Source organism: Triturus cristatus, chromosome 4_1 (assembly GCF_964204655.1).
Source record: "Triturus cristatus chromosome 4_1, aTriCri1.1, whole genome shotgun sequence".
Lineage (NCBI taxonomy): Eukaryota > Metazoa > Chordata > Amphibia > Caudata > Salamandridae > Triturus > Triturus cristatus.
In genome coordinates, this window is record NC_140585.1 from 226714398 (window position 1) to 226735227 (window position 20830).

At 47.8% G+C, this 20830-nt stretch overlaps 1 protein-coding gene across 1 annotated transcript in view; it reads left to right on the forward strand.

The window, feature by feature from the left end:
• The window catches only part of LOC146854150 (hemagglutinin/amebocyte aggregation factor-like), a 112385-nt gene that overhangs the window by 42569 nt on the left and 48986 nt on the right, over nucleotides 1–20830 (forward strand). The window contains exon 3 of the mRNA XM_085651024.1: nucleotides 6129–6228. Within this exon, the coding sequence (XP_085507150.1) occupies nucleotides 6129–6228 (100 nt within the window). The remainder of the gene's footprint in view (nucleotides 1–6128; nucleotides 6229–20830) is intronic.

Below are 20830 nucleotides of genomic sequence, written 5' to 3' on the forward strand. Positions count from 1 at the left end.
GAGAGACCTGTTGCTATCTTAATAGGTATAAACAGCCACACATATAGATACTCGTGTCATTAAACCTGGTATACGACACATCAAACACCTACACCTTCCGGTCACAGTCAAGTCAATGGCATTGAAATAAACAAAATTATTTTAATATTATAGTAATATTGAAAGTTGGCACGTTTCTTGGTTCGACTGTTTGATGAAACATTAAATAAGTTAGAAACATTTTTAACAAACCCCAGAGTTTCATGGTTTGACTTATTCGACGCGCGTCCTTTCCCTTTTCTCACAATATTGGTACGCGTGTGAATATGGTGTAACTTAAGTGCGACATTTCACTTTTGGATTCATTCACATGAGGCACCTTGGGTAGAATGTGTCCTTAGAAAATGTTCACGCGGACAGTTACTTAAACGAGCAAACCTGGCAGCTTCATTCCAAAGTCGAGTTATTGTCTCCTGGGAGGGCAGTTTCATTTGACAATTTTCAGGCACATTAGCACAAGAGCAACAGTACAAAACAAGGAAGTAGTCCCTAAATAAAAAGATAACAGCAGAGCAGCAGAACTAAACTGTAGTTGGTCGGTGTTGCTTCCTGCAAAACGGAAGCAAAACAGAAGTGACGTATTGGACCTCCAGCCAATGAATGAGCGAGATAAGAAGAGCAATGCCAGATTTAACCAATGGCAAGCCACAAAACAAATGGAAACACAATGGGTGGAGTTTCACCACTAACACTGATTACTTGATGCCTCGGAGAGGCAGCGCACGCGCTGCCTGTGAGAGACCTAACAATATTCTTGACAACAATATTTCTGCACCACAATATTTTTGTATCACTAAATATTTTTCGAATATTTCTGGCTACTAATACTTGCAACTTGATATTTTGTCCAAATACATTCATGCTGGATGGGCATGGTTTCTTTGCTGCACTTGTGTTTTTTGTGTGATGCTTGTATTTGTGAATTAACATTGACTGCAGCACCCCCACTCTGAAAATTGTTCCGGCACCACTGCCTGTGATCATATTTGCTGCATTGTTTTAGAAGCACGTCATTTATCTTGTTTCTTAATAGGAACCCGGAGAGCTTATTAGCAAGTCATCTAAGGAGGGATACACCTCTTCCGGCTCAGAGGGGCAGATACTACTGCTGTGATCTTATTGCTTATGTATGTGCAACTCATGCCTTTACACCCTCCCCCCTTCCACCTTCACTGGGACAGTATTTATGGTGCAGATCCCAGATAGAAATACCAAAGTACTTTACTTGCAGGTCTGGGAGAATAGAATTCATACCAGAGCCGCCATCTTGAAATTCTCTGTGGAAGAAGGAAGGTGAAGAGGTGATGAAGGTTTTGTGTAGGTAAAAGTCGTTTTTTCCACAGTAATGAGCTTTGTAGGATTACCCGTGGAGATGACTGCATCATATTCTCCTAACTCTGCTGAGTTGTAATGGTTAATGGTGCATCACGTGCTCCAATCAGTGGATGAATGTGCTGCGGAAAATGTAGTTCTTTACCGGTAATGGAATTTGGGGACTGAGACATCCCCATCTATCGAACAATGCCCCCCAAAAACAGTGCTGTAGAAGAAAGGCTCTATTATTGACATTGGAGGGGGTGAGTTGCTGAAGGGAAGGGTGCAGGGATAGAAGGAGAGGTTGCATATATATTGTTATACAACAGTTACATTATTTAAGGAAGCAGGGAGAAGTTAGAAGTTCCATACGTGATGTTACAGGACAGTGAGATTTTTTAGGCAGCAGGGAAAGGAGAGATTGCCTACATAATATTACATGTTAGTGTCCACTGGCAAGGTACAGGAATAGGCCGTAAAATGTGATCACTAACACATACATACATCACCAAGCCTAACAGCAAAGCAGGGTGATCGTCTCCTAAGCCCAGAAGATTGTAAGGTCTTTCTTGGAACATAGCAGGTCTCGCCCCCAAGTTGGATAATCCAGAATGTGGTTCTTTTATTGGTCTTCATGAAATCTGCATGTTCCAAGAAACCTGGGCTAGGACAGACATTCACAGAGAGGGCTATGCCACGTTTAGTATACCAGCATCCAGCGAGGGCAAGGGAAGGCCATCAAGGGGATTATGTACATGGGTTGAAGTGAACTTGGGATGTGTCGCCAAACAGTTAGAGACATCATCCCGGGATATTCTTTGCATTTTTCTATCCTTCCCTACGAAGATTAGAATCGCTCTGATTAATATTTACTCCTGACCAGTCCGCTACGGCTCAGAGTCACCAACCCTTGACCAATTAAATTTCTTTCTCTCATCAATTCCTGCAAATCTCTGGGTTATAATCGGTGGGGATTGTAAGTGCCAGTATGAGCCACTGAATGGATGGATCATTGACAACCCAAGTGATGAAGCTCTCCATTGGGCTATCCAGGAGCCAGACATCCCCCCAGTATGTGCATGGTCCCCACTAGTCTTGCAGATGAACATTCATACACTCAACCACTCCATGAGAGCTTGCAATGGACTCACTAAATCAGTTACACCAGGACATCACACCTTCAATAGACCGGGGCAAACATCTATCATAGACTACATCCTGGTTGACTTCAAATCATGGCATAGGGTGATAGACTTCAATATTGTGCCCCGTATCGATAGTGACCACAATGCTCTCATAGTAGAGGTACTCTCACCCTGTGACTAGAATGTATCTGCAGTATCATCATCAGCTGATCATAGGTTAATACTGAGTAACTGCAGGAAGTGAGTGCGCTGGGGCGATATTTGCCAATCCGAAGCAAAGATGGCTCTAATATATCAACATCCATTCCCTTTCTTTTAGCAGTGGAACAATTAACTAGGATTGATGGGGTTCCAAACTCCCTTCCCGAAATATCGAAAAATCACCAAAACCTGGTAAACAGTCTGGCAAACATACTTAATCCAATTAAAAGAAGGAAAGGGGTTGGAAGTTCAATTGATCCATGGTATAATGCAAGTTGCCGTAAGGCTTAGGTAGATCTTATTGCCGCAATCAAAAAAATGATAGGCGCCTAATCAGAGAGAAAGGGACACTACACAACAAAGCCATTTTGCAAGCAAAAAAAACATGGGAAAATGAGACTGAACAAAGCCTTAAGTGCGCATGATTTGCGAACATTCCGGAATATAGTCAACACGGGTTCACAGGAATCCAAAAGCGCTATAGAACCCAATATAGCAGAGAGCGTTTGAAGGGCACATTTCCAATCTCTATATGTGAGGGAGGTGGATGCTGATGCTCCAGTGGGCTCCACTCTTATGTCACACGAGATAAATGCCCCACCTATCACCCTAAAAGAGACTTCAGAGGCAGTAAATAGGATTCTACCCTCCAAGGACCCAGGGCATGACAAGATCCCAGGTGACCTTTTTCGCTCAGAACCCACTATTTGGATCCCCTATCTGTGCACCTTATTTAACGCCATACTCTGTGGAATGACGATACCTACCACTTGGGCTGGGGCTGAAATTATACCTATTATTAAAAAAGGATCGCCACTTCTACCCGCAAATTACTGTCCAATTAGTCTCATTGATGTAAGTCAAAAATTATTTGCCCGCGTCCTTCTTGGACGGTTACAGAGCTGGATGGACGAGCACAAGGTACTTAGCCCCCTCCAAGCTCTTAGAGCCAAGATTTCAACAATCGATCAAATCTTTAGGCTCCAAATGTTATATTGGAAGTGTGTACTTTTAGAGGGTGGCAGCCTCTACCTGATTTTTGTAGACCTTAAGTCAGCATTTGACTTGTTTCCGAGGGGGAAACTGTGAGCACTCCTGTTAGACATGGGCGTCCCACCCTATCTATGCCACTTATTTGAACGTCTCCACCAAGGAAATTATACCCAAATAAGGTATGGGAAAAATGGCGATCTAACTGCCACATTGCCGGTAGAAAAAGGTGTACGCCAAGGTTGCGTCCTGGCCCTGACACTCTTCTGCCTTTTTATCAACGGCTTAGTTGAGTCATTAACCACAGAGTTAGACATTGATGCCCCCAAACTTGCAAACCGTAAAATCCCAGTGATGATGTTCGCAGATGATACCCTACTTCTGTCTAAATCACCCATGATAATCCAGAAGGTCCTTAATAAATTTAGATCTTTCTGCAGAAACCGGGGCCTGGAGATCAACCTACAAAACCAAATACATGGTCTTCAATGCAAGTAGTAATACTCGCCACATTCCCCATCTAGACGGAAAACCACTAGAAAGGGTCTCCATCTTTGAATATCTTGGCATCATGCTTACAGAAAAACTGGATTGGGGACCGCAAATCCAGAAGGCAAGTTTAAAGCTAGAACAATCAACAGGGTGCTTAACTAAGGTGTACAGGAGTTGTTCCCATAATATCCTAAGCCCAGCAGTTGAAATTTACAAAGCTCAAGCTAGGGGTGCTGCGCTGTATGGTGCCGAAATCTGGGGCCATCGCCCCCCGGACTCCTTGGTAAACTCTGAGAACGCCTTTACTAGGCAACTTTTTGGTCTTCTCCCCAGTTCCCCTCTTATACCGCTAAGAATGGACCTGGGGATTAGACCAATTTCTGATGAAGCCGCCCTTAGACCTCTTTTATTCTGGCGTCGCTTATGGAGCACCCCTGAACTGTCTACTTATAGAGAAGAACTGAGTGAAGTGCTGAGAATACGGGGCGCGGGCAAACTTGCCTGGTTGGTACATATTAGGAACACCTGTGCTGCAATAGGGAGACGTAACCTGTGGACCAATGCAGAAGAATCCTGCCTTGCTACCCCCATACCCTACTGGAGAGCTATAGGGAACATAAACAAACTCAGGCCACAACGAATTCCACAGCTGGTTGCCTAACACTCGAGTTTCTACAAATCAAAGACCAATACAGTCTAGAACTAGTCTTGGATGTCATTCAGCTACTTTTGGCCCACAAATTACATCTCCAATTCAGACACGGGGTGCTCCCACTGCGCACATTTACTAGTAAATGGGCGGTCAGTCCTGATCAAGGTTGCCCAGCTTGTAGCAATATAGAGGAGACAGATATCCATGTATTCTTCATCTGCCAAGGCTATAAGAAGGCACGGTCGCACTGGCTCCGTCAGATATCTGGGAGTTAAACACTGCAGAGGCATGTAGGATATTGAAATATGATACACATCCACCCATTGTGTTTTCTGTCACACGTTTTTTATTTTCAATGTGGTGTGTGCGCAGTGCCATTTTAAAGTCAACACCCTAGTATGGGCCAACACACTGTACTTACTATACCTCCCACGACAAACCTAGTTTCTAGTTTCTCATTGGTATCTTTGTAAATTATAAGCAAGCATTTTAGAACTTTTTAAGAAAACTTTTTAACTACAATGCCCAAAATGGAAATTGGTTATCTCCTCTCTCTTGGATTGTCTATTGTTGTTAGATCAGACTAGGGACATATCCCGCCTACATAAGGGCCTCTTATGAACTTAATATTCTAGATAAAGTAGTAATTGTTAAGATTGCCCGTAGGTTGCACAAGCACTTAAACTATTCGTAGAATGTGTATATGATGCATAAGCACTTTGCTACCGCCCTAACTAGCCAACATCGGGGGGCTGCGGTCTGAGGCAGACGGAAAGCGGAATTACAATCTGCCAGAGTGGCTGCATGTTGCACTAGGACTTTACCTTTCACTCACCTAAACAACAATGTGGGGCCGAGGGGTGAGCTAGAAGGCCAAATGAGTTGATAATGGATTTTGTTCATAATACATGTTTTTATCTCCTTGGCTGGTATTCTCCGAGGGCCTTGGTTTGTGATAATGCAATGTACCACATGTCATTTTTTAACTCTGTTTTTAATCAAATGTAATGTAGTTTTCATATTTGTGCTTTTATGGCTATTTTTAGCCGAAATAAAGTTTTCTGAGATGAGACATACATACGTCCCTTTGGCATCAGCCACTTAATGTTTCACATTGGAATCACCTCATGCTTATCAGTGGAGCTCTGCTGCCTCACCTGCCTCATGGGTAGGGTAAGGGCACAAGGCTGATGCCTAAAAGTGGGCACGGAACTTAGCTACCTTCCACATCCACAAAAACAAAATGCAAAATTCCTTGCCACATAGTTTAGTCACTCTCTCTTCATTTTATCTAGAGGCGATCGAATATAAATTGGGCTCTCGATGGCTGAATGGCTACGACCAGCCACTGTGGTTTACTTGCCCGGGTCAGGATTCGATCAGCTCAATAATAAGGTATGATTAATGTATCACCTAAATGTTCGTTGTTAATATCATCATTGCTATAATGTACTGCATTATTCTTCTGAGTGTTGTTTAATCCCTCCCTTATGACTGGTATCTTTCCTGCCCTGTTTCACAAGGTTTCTCCTCTTCCGCCTCTGAAGAAACACAGGGGCATATTTACAAGCCCCTATCGCCACGGGAACGTCACATTATATGACGTTCCTGTGGCGATATGGCCTTCACCTTATTTACACGGCAACGTTAAGCCACTTAACGTGGCCTAATGCTGCCTTGTAAATAAGGCCACTTTTCACGCTATGCTTAGCGTGAAATGGGAGGGCAATGGGTGTTGCTATGGGCATTCCACCGCAAAACTGCAGAAAGGTTCCCCTTGCTACACATAAACAATCATTTAAAAAAAATGCTGTTTTGTGTCTGCTGCATTAAGCAGCAGACATAGAAGTTACAAAACGGCATTTAAAGATTGTTTATGTGCAGGAAGGGGGACCTTCCTGCACACAAACAATCTTCCCCTGCACGCAGACACCCTTGCACTATGGTGTTAGAGTGCCTGCGTTGGCACTAGGCTGCTAAGTGTAGTGCCAGTGCAGGGGGAAATGCAAGGGCTGCACCAGATTCTTGTAAATGTGGTGCAGCCCTGCGTTTCTGGAGTGGCGGAGTGGAGCGTTAAGCCAGGAAGACTAATGCCTCACTCCCCCACTTCCCTTGTAAATATGCCCCACAGACCTAGTATTACTTATTTTTCACCCAGCACAGCCCAACAACCAGATTCTACCAAAACTGGCCTGCTGCTGCTGTCACTCCATGCACGAGTGATTGGCACATCTCACAGCCTCGCACCATGGTGCAGAGGCGAGTGTGCTCTTTCTGGCATATCCTTCCAGTACAAATTCCTATGTCTAGACAAACATAGAAGGATCCTGCAGACATGATATGTGATATCCACTTCAGCACACGTACAAGGCATTGTTTTTGGAGAAATAAAAACATTTCTCTTTGTTAACACTTGGTTCAAGTCGGTGTTACTTTTAAACAAAAAACCCAGTCTGGCTACCTTAGAGGATCCAAGTTTGCATTAAAACCTATTGGTGTTTGTGCTCATCTGTCCCAGTAATGCATCCTTGCCAAAAACCAACACAGTGCAGCAAATAACAGTATTTTTGTGCTGAGAACAAGGCACGCTTCCACCACAAAACTCCTGTGGTATTACTTACCAGTAACAAATGTCCTGAATCACTTTGCATTGCTTTGCGCTGGTACAAGTCGTAGTAAATCTGTACCAAAATATTTTCCCCCTATGATGTCAGTTGTCACCTTCTTATCTCTTTCCTTCCCTTTCTCTAAAAGATCCCATCAACAGCGCATCTGCTTTATGGACTCAAGGTCTCCCCTTCCCCTTGTAATGCATTGGGTTTAAACCCTTAGCTATGGGCACCTAGAACGTCTTAATTTAACATGATGTTGAGGAAGTTTGAAGACACACCGGCTTTGCTCTTTCAAACTCTGTGTTACGTTTGAGAGGAGGGAGCAGGGGCAATCAGTAGCGGCATCTCCGGGGGAGCTGAGGGGGCGGAGTTTAGGGTTAGCAGTCTAGCTGCTTAACCCTATAAAAATCAATAACTTCAGCAACGCGCAGCTGACGTGCCGCCGGCGTGCCAAAGGCGCGCCAATGCCAAGCTTGTGTGCGCCCGTCGGCGCCCGGACGGGACCAGGGGCCAGAGACTCTGCACGTTTCACTACAGGTATACGCGCAGACTCACCTGACTTTCTCCATTCCCTCAGAGGGAAGAAACTTGAAAATTTCTCCCATTCTTTAACCCCATCCAATAGTGAGAAGTCTTGTTGACAGTGTTCATTCGCATTCACGCCATCACTTAAAATCCATGCAGCAGATAAGGAACAAGGTTTTTATAGGATGTTCCTTTTGGATTGTAGGTCCCTGACAAAACATGAAACTGAAACTTCCATGGTTTTAGAAGATGAGCTCCCTGACGCATTATTCCTAACAGAGACCTGGCTGTCTAGTGACTCTGACCCAGTTTTGGTGCAAACTCTTTAACTGGCTATCTTATTCAAAGATTAGACCGCAAAAGCAGTAAAGGGGGAGGAATCGCTGTTATTTACAAAGAGCGTTTCTCCTGCCGCATCACACCTGACCTACTAACCAACTGTGAGAACCTCATGTTTTCCATCAGCTTCTCACGTACTCAAACATTTTCAGGATTATTGATTTACCGTCCCCGAGGGACACCGGGACTGCTTCTCAAATCCTTCCGCGAAATGGTTGCCAATTTAGCTAGCACCCCCTCTAATTTCACAGTGATGGAGATCTTAACTTGCACTTTGACGACTCTACCAACTCGGTTATCTCAGAATTAGTTGAGAATCTCTCAGTGCTTCAGCTCAATCAAAAAGTGTCCGGACATACTCACATCAAAGGCCATTTCCTGGATCCAATTTTTACCAACATTGAGGATCTCTCAGTAGAGGCCTCAACTCAACTTTCATGGTCTGACCATTTTTTGATCCCCTCCTCATGGGCCACTATGGGACCACCATCCCTATTTAATAAGACTCTTACGCAGGATCATCTATGGTCTAAACTCCCCCTTGAGCAGTGGATCTCAGTTTTGAACGCCACCATACCTCCCAAAAATGCCAACCCAAATGTGGCCAATAATTTGTTTAATCAATGGATTAAACTCTCGCTAGACCAGACTCTCCCTAAACAAACATGCCTCAAAAATAACAGATCTAAGATATCACCATGGTATTCTTCAAATCTTCGTGAACTTAAACAAGCATGTAAAAAGTTAGAGAGAGAATGGAGAAAAGATTATGCATTACCTAGCAAACAAAAATATAGGGCAAGCATTCAAATCGACCAAAGCGAAATTAAAAAAGCACAAGCCACGTATTATGGGGAAAGAATCGTTCTTGCCGCCAATGCACCACAGGAAATTGTTCGCATTGTAAAAACCCTTACCAAACTTCCTGCACCATCAGTCAGAAACAGATGACGCCCTCATGCGTTGCAATGACCGAGCTGAATTCTTCTGTAAGAAGATTCATGACATGTACCTCACATTCCCGGGATCATCAGTTCACGTCGACTCATATCCACCGGATACGCAATCCCCGGATATACAATTAAAGCTAGAGCATATCCCTCTTCTGGACACTAGTTCACTCGAATCAATTCTCATCCAGGATCACCCAGAGAACCAGCCCCCCCCCACATGTTTTGAAATTAGCGAAGGCTACTACTGTCCCCGTGATTCAAGAACTTATCAACACCTCCATCTCCTCTGAAGTGGTCCCCTCACCATGGAAATGTGCCATGGTAAAAGCATTGCTGAAAAAACCCAACCTTGACCAAAGGTCCTTGGGGAATTACCGGCCGATTTTCCTGCTCCCAGCAGTTAGTAAAATCTTGGAAAGGCATGTCAATTCAGTTTTATTTGAATTCCTAGAATCAAACTCCTTGCTCCACCCCTCACAAATGGGGTTCCGGCCAGCCATGGTACAGAAACGGCACTCCATGCAGTGGCTGAAGAGTCCAGGAGAGTCTTGTATCAGGAAGGCGCTGCAGCCATCATTCTCCTTACCCTCAGCGCCGCATTTGATACCGTTAATCATGTTATTCTAATGTGTAGACTTAAGAGTTTGGGAGTGTCAGGAGATGTACCCACATGGATAGAATCTTTCTTAGAAGACAGATCTTTTCAGGTCTTCGAAGGAGAAGTAATGTCTAAGCATATGGCTCTCAGCTGCGGGGTGCCTCAGGGATCCTCCCTGAGTCCCACCCTATTCAATATATACATGAGGCCGCTGGCCGACATAGTACAACCATTTGGCATAAAAATTGTCACGTACGCCGATGACACACAACTTGTCATGACCTTAAATCAGAAAATACATCCGCAAGTCTAGGCCCTTGCCTAGAGAAGGTTGCTGAATGGATGGGGCTCTCCTGTTTAAAATTAAATGGAGACAAGACCTAGCTTATGCTCCTAGGCAACTCTCCAATCTCCAGCATAGGACTACTGTGGTCAAAATGCTTTGGCCCTGCCCCACCTGAAAAAAATCAGATCAAAAGTCTGGGTTTGTGGTTGGACCGCTCACTGACTTTCGGATACCAAACTGCCAAACTGGAAGCAACTTGCTATGGCATCATGAGGATGCTTCGTAAAGTACTTCCCCTCCTCCGGTTCCTGGCAAGAAGGATAATGGTCCAGGCCCTCATTCTTTCGCAAATGGACTATGGAAATGCACTTTATCTGGGAGCCCGTAAGGCCACGATAACCAGACTACAGATCACCCAGAACTGTGCAGCTCGTCTGCTTCTGGGTCTCCCCTATAGGCAATCGGCCAAACCCGCATTGAAGACTTTACACTGGCTGCCAATATCAGAAAAGATTAAATTCAAGGCGCTCTGTATTGCCCATAAGTCCTGCCAGGGGATGGGACCGGTCATCAATGAGTCCATGACCACCCGTTACCACCCAAACAGAAGCCTCCGCTCAATAAACTTGTTGCTTGCAACAGTCCCAAAAATAAAGAGGGCAAGAAGCAGTGGCCGTTCCTTCGCTTATAATCTGGCTAAGTTATGGAACGCCCTCCCCCTCCACATACGACAGGAAACCAATCATCTGTCTTTCAGGAAACTACTCAAAACCTGGCTGTTCTAACTTACCACGCAGTGAGCTGTCTTTAGGTCCACGTCCGCAAATAGCGCTGGGATGCCTTATGGTAGCTATGCGCTCTATAAATGCTTATTTCATTCATTCATTCATTTCATTCATTATGTAGGAACCTCACAAATTCACATCCATATTTGTTTTTTATCACCTCTGTGTACCACACATGTAAAGAAAAGATTCTGCAGTTGTCAAAAACACCAGGGACCCTATTATGTAGAGGGCACACTTCCCTGTTTGCGACCGGTGCACCTTAAAGCAGGTGGGCCAAGTGCAAACAGGGAAAGTGCCCCCTAGTACATGGAATTCACAGCCCCCAGAGCAGCCACGACTCGCACTGCCCTTGGGGCTGCGCATTCCTGTGAAAAACGGAGCGCCTGCTTTGAAGCCGCTCCGTGTTTTCACAGTGCAGATGGCAACCTGTCTGCACTTTTAAAGGAGATTAGAGATCCCCTTGCAGGCGGGTGCAGCCAGTGACTGCATCCGCCTGCAAGGAGTTGTTTAGTGGGTCCCTTGGGAGCTCTTGCCCCCTCCAGAGGACTGCCATCAGGGATCACCCTTTAGATGGCGCACTGTCAGTGCACCTCCTGGGAGCTTCTTTGCCTCTATGCCGCGTTTGTAATACGGCGTGGGCGCAGAGACAAAGGGATTCAATCATTTGCATGGGGCACGCCCCCATGCAAATGAGGGAACGCCCCCTGAAGATAAAGGCCCAGCGCTATCGGTATTACAGAAGGGGCAGCACACGCATCTGCGGCCCCTTCTGTAATACTAAAGTGCCCTGCTGGCACTTATGTAATATGCACCAGGTAGGTTAATACAGCTATTTCCATGGAGGCTCTTTATATCTTGTCATAAACCTTTTATATGCAGTCTATGTTTCCTAATTTTCCCTCTGCTGCTGCTGTAGTGCAGAAAATAATAGCTTTAAAATCTATTGTTTTTAATATAAACTTAAAATAGAGCTTACATCCCGCCTCCTCTCCTTCTGGCTTCTTATTGGTTCCTGTGGTGCCACTTACTTTTCCTCCATTTCTATAGGCTGTAGCATATTTTCCTGTATTTCCCAAAGCTTGTTGCCGAAATGCTGTTAACATCCGCTTTGGTGGAACTATTGTTTATGAAGTTTTGCCTCTTTTTGCTTTTTACTCTTGCATCATATTTATATAACAAATTATAACCAGAGAGATTAAGTGATTTGCATAGAAACAAAGGATATTGCGCCGCAGAGTCTAGAACCAGGATCCCCAGCTCTTGATTCAGTAGCTCTGGCCGCTGCGCCACATCCTCTTCACTCCCATGTATTTTTTCTTCTTCTTCCGGTTTGATGTTCCATGACTAAGCACTTACTTCCTCTCCATAGTGCTGTAAAGCCGTAATCCCACCTTTGGCATAGCTGCATTTCCCATGACGGAGAGGTTAGTCTGTAGCAGGCTACATTTAATCTGTGAGTGACATCTCACGTTTTATCCAAGATGAGCCGCTTTAAAAACACAGTGACACCTTTTCTTTCCTCTGTTCCGCCTGTAGCGTTTCTAGCGATCTAATCTACATGCTTGCGCGGTCGCGCTAAAGGATCACAGGAGCCGGTATTTTATACTTTACACGCAGCTCCCGACTGCCGCGCCGAGGCCACGCCTCTTTATTTATACAGGCTAGCGTCTGACGTCACGCATCAGCGCTAGCGCACCCCGGCAGCACGGAAGGCTAGAACGCCTCGCGCGCGCCGGACATTACACTCCTTCCAACCCTTATAAAACATCAAAGCAAAACACAAAATCAAAACCAACGATGAGTCTGTTACCAGTCTGCCAGTCCTTTCAGGTTACACCATATAGTCCGCCAACTGGGACGACGGTGCCGGGTTCTTCCGCAGGCTGTAGCGGGATTGGCCGCCTCTGGGTGGGGCCACCTCGGGGGTTCTGCGCCTTGGGGTGTTATGCTCCTCTCGGGACGGGGAGCAGCCGGGCAGGTTACACCCGGGTGTGGCTGGTATAGACTGGGAGTCACAATCTTCACCCAGACCGTCCTCCCCCTCCTGGTCTCCGCTCAGCTGGTCGGGGCCGGGTCCTTCTGGTTCGGCCCCGGGACGTGAAGGTGTCCCTGGATGGACTTTTTTGAAGAAGGACACATCTCGGGTGACCGTTTCAGCTCCTCTTTGGGCGGTCACCATCGTGCCTGTCCGGCGGGTGACGATCCACGGTTGTGGTTCGAAAGGAAGTCTGAACTTGCTGCCTGGGTAGCGGTCCTTCACATACACTTGATCCTGCCATTGTATCGTGGACTCCTTAGCTCCCCTTCGTCGGCTGGCTTGGTCATTCGAGCGCGTCCGATTGGCTAGAGTCTTTTCATTAGTAGCTTGTGCCGGAATCCAAGTCGGGTGGTGAGGGATCGTGTCACTCATTATTCTTCCCATGGTGGCTGTTCCTGGTGCTGCCTCTGTTGTGACACGGGGGGTCATCCGGTATTCCCTCAGGAAACTGTAGATTGCCCTCTCCAGTGGAGATCCGTCAGCCATGGCTATGCGTATGGTTTTGTTGAGTGTCCTCATAAACCTCTCCACCTCTCCATTGGCTTGGGGCCATCGTGGTGTCACCTTGCGATGATGGATACCCCAACTCTTGAGATATTCTGCGAACTCCATCTGGGAGGTGTCCGAAGTCGGCGCTCACGCACTCCCACGGCCTCTGGGGGTTTTCTTCGGTCGCCACCGGGTGAGGGCGATCCGGCTGTCCTGCCGCTTGGCACCACGTGCAGGTTCTCACCGCCTGCTCAACCATCGCATCCATGCCAGGGAACCATACTTTGGCTCGAAGCCTGCCCTTCGTTTTCACCATTCCTTGATGCCCCCTGTGGGCGAGGTCTACCGCCTGTTGGGCCAGGCTGGCCGGCATGACCAGTCTCGGGCCACGTAGAAGACATCCTTGGGCGTCGACGGACAGTTCACCCTTCACTCTCAAGATGGATTCCAGTGTCAGCTTGGCTTGGGGAGTCCTCCGGTTTAGCGATTCTTGGATTATTCTCCAATCCCCCGATCTGACGGCCTCCGCCGCTGCTCTCAAGCTTTCATCGCCTCTCGACGCTTCTATGATGGCGGATAGGCTCATCGGGAGGGGTCGTGACCGCTCTGTCACATACCGGACGTACTCCTCTGTGTCCTCGGCCTCTTCCTTTTCTTCCGTTGTGGCTTTCCGCGGGTGCCTTGACAGATAATCCACCGGGTTCGTGGCCCCCAGTTTGTACTCCACCCTGTAGTCGTACCCTTGTAGTTGGAGTATCCACTTTTCGATCCGGGGTGGCGGCTTCGAGGCTGACCCTTGGAAGAGAGGTATGAGGGGCTTGTGATCGGTTGCCACCGTGAAGTGGTGGCCGTACACATATACATGAAAGTGCCTGCAGGCCCAGTGGATGGCAATGGCTTCTCGCTCGATTTGCGAGTAACACTGCTCTGTCTCGGTCAGAGACCTGCTTGCGTAGGCGATGGGGGCCCACTCTCCGTTGCTCTGGAGTTGAGTCAACACCGCTCCCAGACCAAAAGGGCTTGCGTCCACCGCCACATTGGTGGGCTTCGCAGGGTCGAAGTACGAGAGGGTAGTGTCCGCCGAGAGGGCCGCCTTCGTTGCTTGGAACGCTTGCTCTTGTTCCGGGCCCCACTGCCACGTGGTCGACGACTTGGTCAACTCCCTGAGGGGTTTGGTGAGGTTGGAGAGATCCGGAATGAAGCGGCCGCAGAAGTTGACCATGCCCAGGAAACTCCTGGCCTCCGAGATGTTTGTCGGGGCCGGGGCTTCTTGGACATCCTTCACCTTGTCCGGGTCTGGGGCCACTCCTTGATCCGAGAAGGTGTATCCGAAAAAGCTAATCTTGTTCTGCAGGAATTGACACTTCTCTCGGTGCAGGGTCAGGCCTGACTCCTGAATCCTTTTGAGGACCCCTCTCAACTTCTGGTGGTGTTCCTCTATGGTTGACGCGTATATCAGCAGGTCATTGCTCACATTGAGCCCGCCGGGGAGCCCGCTGAGGACTTCTCTGATGGTATTTTGGAATACCTCTGCAGCACTCGAGATGCCGAAGTTGAGACGCCGATACCGTCGATACCACATGTGTGGAGAACGTGGTTATGTACCTCGAGTCCGGATGAAGTGGCAGCTGGTGATAGCCTGATCGTAGGTCCATCTTCGAAAACCACCTGGCCCCGTTCAGCTCTCCCAAGATGTCATCAATGGTGGGCATCAGGTGTCGTTCCTCTTTACTGCAGCGTTGGGGAGGCGCATGTCCACACAGATGCGGACTTGTCCTGGCTGTTTCGGCTTCCTGGCGATGACGATCGGGGATACCCACGGGGTTGGCCCGCTGACCTTTTCAATGATGCCTTGTCTCTCCAGGGCCTCCAGCTCCTCCTCGACCTTTTGCCTCAGATGGAACGCGATTCGCCTGTGCCTCAGCGCCACTGGTTGGACCGACGGATCGATGTGTAAGGACACTTCCTTCCCTTTCAGGCATCCGATGCCTTTGAAAACTTCTCCGAACTCTTCCATGATGGTATCCAGTTCTTCCTCTAGGACTGCCATGGCAAACGAGATCAGTCTCAGTTCTTCGGCTGATTGCCCGCTCAGCAGCATCCCACTGCCCTCTTCGGTGACATAGATGGTGGTGCTGATCCTCCTCTCTCCATGTTGCAGCTCTGTCTTGAAGCACCCAATGAGAGGGATGGGCGTCTTTTGGCCGTACGCGAACTCTCGGATCTTCGCCTCTCGCAGCGGAGGCTTGGTGCGCAGTTGGTGGTAGACATTGGCGGCCATCAGCACAATGGATGCCCCTGTATCAATTGTCGCCTTTACCTCCTGTTGTTGGACCAAGATGCGACATTTTGGAAGTCTGCGCTTCTTCTTTTGTGGCTGGTTGATCGCAAACACATAATGGACTGGGTACTCTTCGGTGTCATCGTCCATGTCTTCGCTATCCGCCCCTTCCTGCACCGCATGGGCTGCCTCTTTCTTGACTCTGGTGGACCGGCACACTGCCGCAAAGTGGTTCATCCACCCGCAGGCGCTGCACTTTTTCCCTCTGGCGGGACAGTCTTGCATGCGGTGGGGCTGGCCGCCACAGTATCCGCATTCTTTCTTCTTCGTCTCAGATTGTCTTTTCCCTCCGGCCGGCCTCCCTTTGGGCCGTACCACGTTCACCGCTTCCGCCACCTGCACTTGTTCCGTCTTCACGGGGCGATGTAGAGCTGCTTCCATGTGCGAGGCCCTCGCCTGCGAGAGCTCCTTCGACCGTCTGAGGGTGAGGATGTCCGCAAGGGGCTTTCCTTCTTCCTGGAGGACCGTTACCCGGAGCTTGGACGAGTAGCACCCTTGTATGATCTGCCCTCGGATCTCTTCTTGCTCATCGCGGAACCCACACATGCTGGCTAACTCCTTCAGTCTGCCGTGGAACGCATCAAGGGACTCTTCTGCCTCCTGTTTGGCTTGACGAAAAATGAATCTTTCATAGTCTCTATTCGCCATGGGTTCGAAATGGGCGTTGAGAGCGTTCAGCAGCGTGTGGTAAGTCTTCGGCGTTGCCTCCACAAGGGTTTTGTAGATGCGGTGGATGTCTTTGCCTCCCAGGTGGAGTAGCAGTGCTCTGCGCCTTTCCCTCGAGATGCCTGCCCCTTCGAAATAAATTTGTAGGCGGTCTGTCCAATCCCTCCAGCGCGGGGCGAGGGACGACGGGGCACCGTCAACGACAAACGGCTCAATGGCGGGAATCGACGCCATCTTGGCACGTGCGCTGCACGCGGTGGAAGCCGGCTACCTCTCCTCTTCGGCGAAGCCGATCGGTGGGCACCCCCTTGTGGGCATCGCGCGTGGTCCCCCACCGTGCCTCAACACCATCCAGCGGGCGCGCATACCTCCAGGAGTCATCATTGGGACCCTCAGGGTGTTCAGGGGCTTGGGCGATCCCGCCAGGCTTGGGCCTGCTCACGGGTAGGGTGCGGCCGTCGTCAGGCTCTTCGTGGCATCAGGCCTGCCACCACCCAGGCGAGACAGACTCCTCACAGGCTGTAGGGTGGGGCTCCAAGGCTCTCTCAGGGTCTCCACAGGCTGCAGGATGGGCCTCCAGGGCTCCCTCAGTGTCTCCCACAGGAACCACCAGCATGCTCAGCTGGGTAACCACTAGGATGGGACACCAACCACAGGCCCAGGAAACATGTGTGGCCGATGTACCACACAGTGGGGCATATCACCATCAATGCAGGGCTCAATACACCCCTCGTCGCCAGTGTAGCGTTTCTAGCGCTCTAATCTACATGCTTGCGCGGTCGCGCTAAAGGATCACAGGAGCCGGTATTTTATACTTTACACGCAGCTCCCGACTGCCGCGCCGAGGCGACGCCTCTTTATTTATACAGGCTAGCGTCTGACGTCACGCGTCAGCGCTAGCGCACCCCGGCAGCGCGGAAGGCTAGAACGCCTCGCGCGCGCCGGACATTACACCGCCTGGATGCACAGGCAGTGAGTGTGCCAGTGATTCACTAGTGGCTCAGCAGCTGATCGCTATCATCTGGAAGCTTAACACCCAAGTGAGAACAGACTCGACATGTTTCCGACTGGCCTCCCTATTTCTAAAGACTATCCTAGCACCAGTGCTTTAAGTGGGCCGGGTCTCACTGGTGCTGAGCACCAGCAGTTTTTTAAAGGGGGACTCGAAACGGGTCTTTATTGGGCTCTGTCTTGTGCCCTGGCACAGGCTGTCCGTTTTTTCCAGACTGCAGTGACAGCAGGCACAGCGATGTGGCGTTATCACTTCTCACTAGTGGAGAAGTTACGGCATGAAGTCATGCCAGGTCAGGTGACTGTTGTAGGGGAAGGGAAATACTTTAAAGAGAGTCATGTTCCCTCTGGATTTCCCTTCTCTTTTTGAAACTCAGGAGCAGCAACATTGTCTTGGTGTCACCAGGGCTTTAAGTGGAAGCTTTTTCAATATTACATACAAGCCATAGTTGCTGCTTATTTATCTTATGCAACTAACAACCATTGACAAAGCCAATAGTACTGACCTGTTGCAGTTATGATGTTACTTGTTGTATCATATATCTGGATGCAGTGAGAGAAACAGCAAAATACAAGTCGTGCGGCACACTGTGCTAAGCACAGGTTTTTAGATTATGTGTTTTTAAGCATTGCCCGTAATTACATTGGCCACGCCCCTTTGAGAGACCCCCTAGTTTTTTTATCCCACTTAAAGCCCTGCCTAGCACTTTTGTAAAACTGCTGTAAATATGCCACATTGTTGCTTTTTTCTCAGATTTCGTAGCTTGGCATCCATCGCTAACAGCTTTCTCTGTGTATCTCAGTCCTGCCCAGGGCTTTAAGTGCGCCGGGTCTGTCCGGGTCTGAGCACCGGCAGTTATTTTCAGGGGGCCTCGAAACGGGTCCCTATCGGGCTCTATTTTCAGGCCTCGCAAAGGTAGTCCGTTTTCTTTTTTTTTTAATTGGACTGCAGTGAGAGTATGCACATCGATGTGCGCATGCTCATTCTGCTTACTACTGAGAAGTGGAGACGTCATGCTAGGTGAGCCGCGTTGTAGGAGGAAGGGAAATCCTTTAAAGAGAGTGTTTTCCGAAGGTAGGATAATTGGAGGGGATTTTCTTAAGCACACAATGCTAGTTGTCTTGATTTAGACCATGCCCCTACTTGGATAGGTCAAACCCCTTTAAGAGGTTTTCCCTGCCCCTTTTAGAGCACCCCCAGTTTTTTTCCCACTTAAAGCCCTGGTCCTGCCCTGCCGCTGCACAGGGCACAGTCTCGGCCACTCTGATTATCCGCTTCAAGCAGAAATCCAAATGGAACAGGTCTGCGGGCTGACGTGTGCAGTTTGTACATTTATAGCGCTGGTAACAGAGTGTGGCTGTGAAAGGACCTCTTGTGCGCGTGTGTAGGTCCACTTCTAGCCCTCTCACTCTCTACCCCCTGCAGCATATCCTAAAATTGAGCCACTCAGCTGGCATTCTATGCGCTTGTGTGCGTTATAAATACTGGATACCTCAGCAGCCAGAGCCATTTACCTATTGCTGCCAAAAGGGCAGGTTGTGCCTTTCAGCCATCCGCTGCCTATCGTTACTCGCTCCCTGGCTCAGCAGCCCAGATCACCGTTGGCACTGACCCCAAGGATGGCAGAGACTGCGGTAGCAATCAACATTTTAGAAGTATGTAAACTGCATTACGTTGTTGTTTTTTTTCGTGACAGGGAATAGTTGAGCCATCAATAGCTTTGAGCCCGTTGCAATCAAGGTCCTGAAATCCTGATCCATAGAGGACTTTCTACTGAAATGCATTTTTAATGTTGCTATATTTTACTACTAAACAGGGAGACGCAAGTGCAGTCACTTTGCAGTTAAAAGAGGCATAATTTGAATGGTGCAGCAGATGCAGTGGCACTGGGGCAAAAAGCTCTATGGACCCCACTAAACACAGATCACAATTTAACTACTAAACAAGACAGTCACAGGTGCAGTTATCTAGCAAGCACTAGGGTCATGATTTCAATGGTGCTGCAGGTGCAGTGGCACTGGGGACAAAAGTTGTCAGAACTCCTCTGAACACCAACTATTTCTAAATGTAACTACTAAACAGGCAGTCACAAGTACAATTACCATGCACACACTAGAGTCATGATTACAATGATGCAGCAGGTGCCTTGACACCGGGCCTAAAGCATGAGGATTCCCTCTAAACACCAAATATTGAAATATTTCACTACTAAACAGGCAGTCACAAGTGCAGTTACCTTACGTCAATAGGGTCATGATTTGAATGGTGCAACAGGTGCAGAGGCACCGGCGCCAACATTTATCATAAATCCTCTAAACTCCAAATATTGCTATATTTTACTACTAAATAGGCAGTCACAAATACAGTTATCTTGCAAGCACTACGGGCATGATTTGAATGGTGCAGCAGGTGCAGTGGCATCGGGCCCAAAAGTTGTCAGAACTTCTCTAAACACCAAATATTGCTATTAAATCAATTAATTCTATTATTTTCCTCTTTTCTTTCATTTTTCAAAATGTTGCTATTACCTACCTGCACTATATCACTAGTAACATCACAATATATTTCCTTGTACATAAACAAGTCATAACACTTTAAGAGACTTTATGTAACTTATAGTTATATTGTACAACTACTCAGCAAGCTACAACTACAACAAACAAGCATTTGCAATGCAATTGGTATCACATTCTTTAGAGTTAGAGCTATTGGCATTGTAATGGAAATGTTCCTTTGTTTATAATGAATAACCACGTCTTTAAAGGCACTTGCTTTTTAAATACCTTTTAGAAGGCAACGGTAAAGGCCTCCTCCCGGCAGCAATAGTGTCGCTGAGATTTGTAGTGGTGCTAGGGAACAAACGAACACTGGGGATTTTGCTGCCTCATAAGCAGCAACAGGCCGGATGGCACAGCGGGCGGCGAAGCTGAAGAAGCCCCACCATGAGTCTGAAGAAGCAGCGACCTCTGGAGGGTGTTGGAGCTAACCCTGCTAATTTACGGACCAGATTAGGACGACACAGAGACTACTATAATATTTACAAAAGCCATGCAAAGGGTGATTTGTGCCGCCTTGTGTGGCTTTGTAAAAAAATGTAATGCAATTCAGTGGCTTGACCAGCGTTATGTTACATTTGAAGCTGGGAGGCATTGCATGGGCGTTCTCAGGCATCCACCCAAGGATTATGGCACATGCCCAGATTTACTAAAGCTAGTAAACCTGGAAATGTGTCAAAATGCTACACCTTCCCCAATGAGGTGAAATGAAAAGAAGTATTTGTCTTCCTGTGACTTCCTCTTCCTAGATGCATTCTGCATCACACATTGAAAGAGGAAAATGCGTCAAAGGAT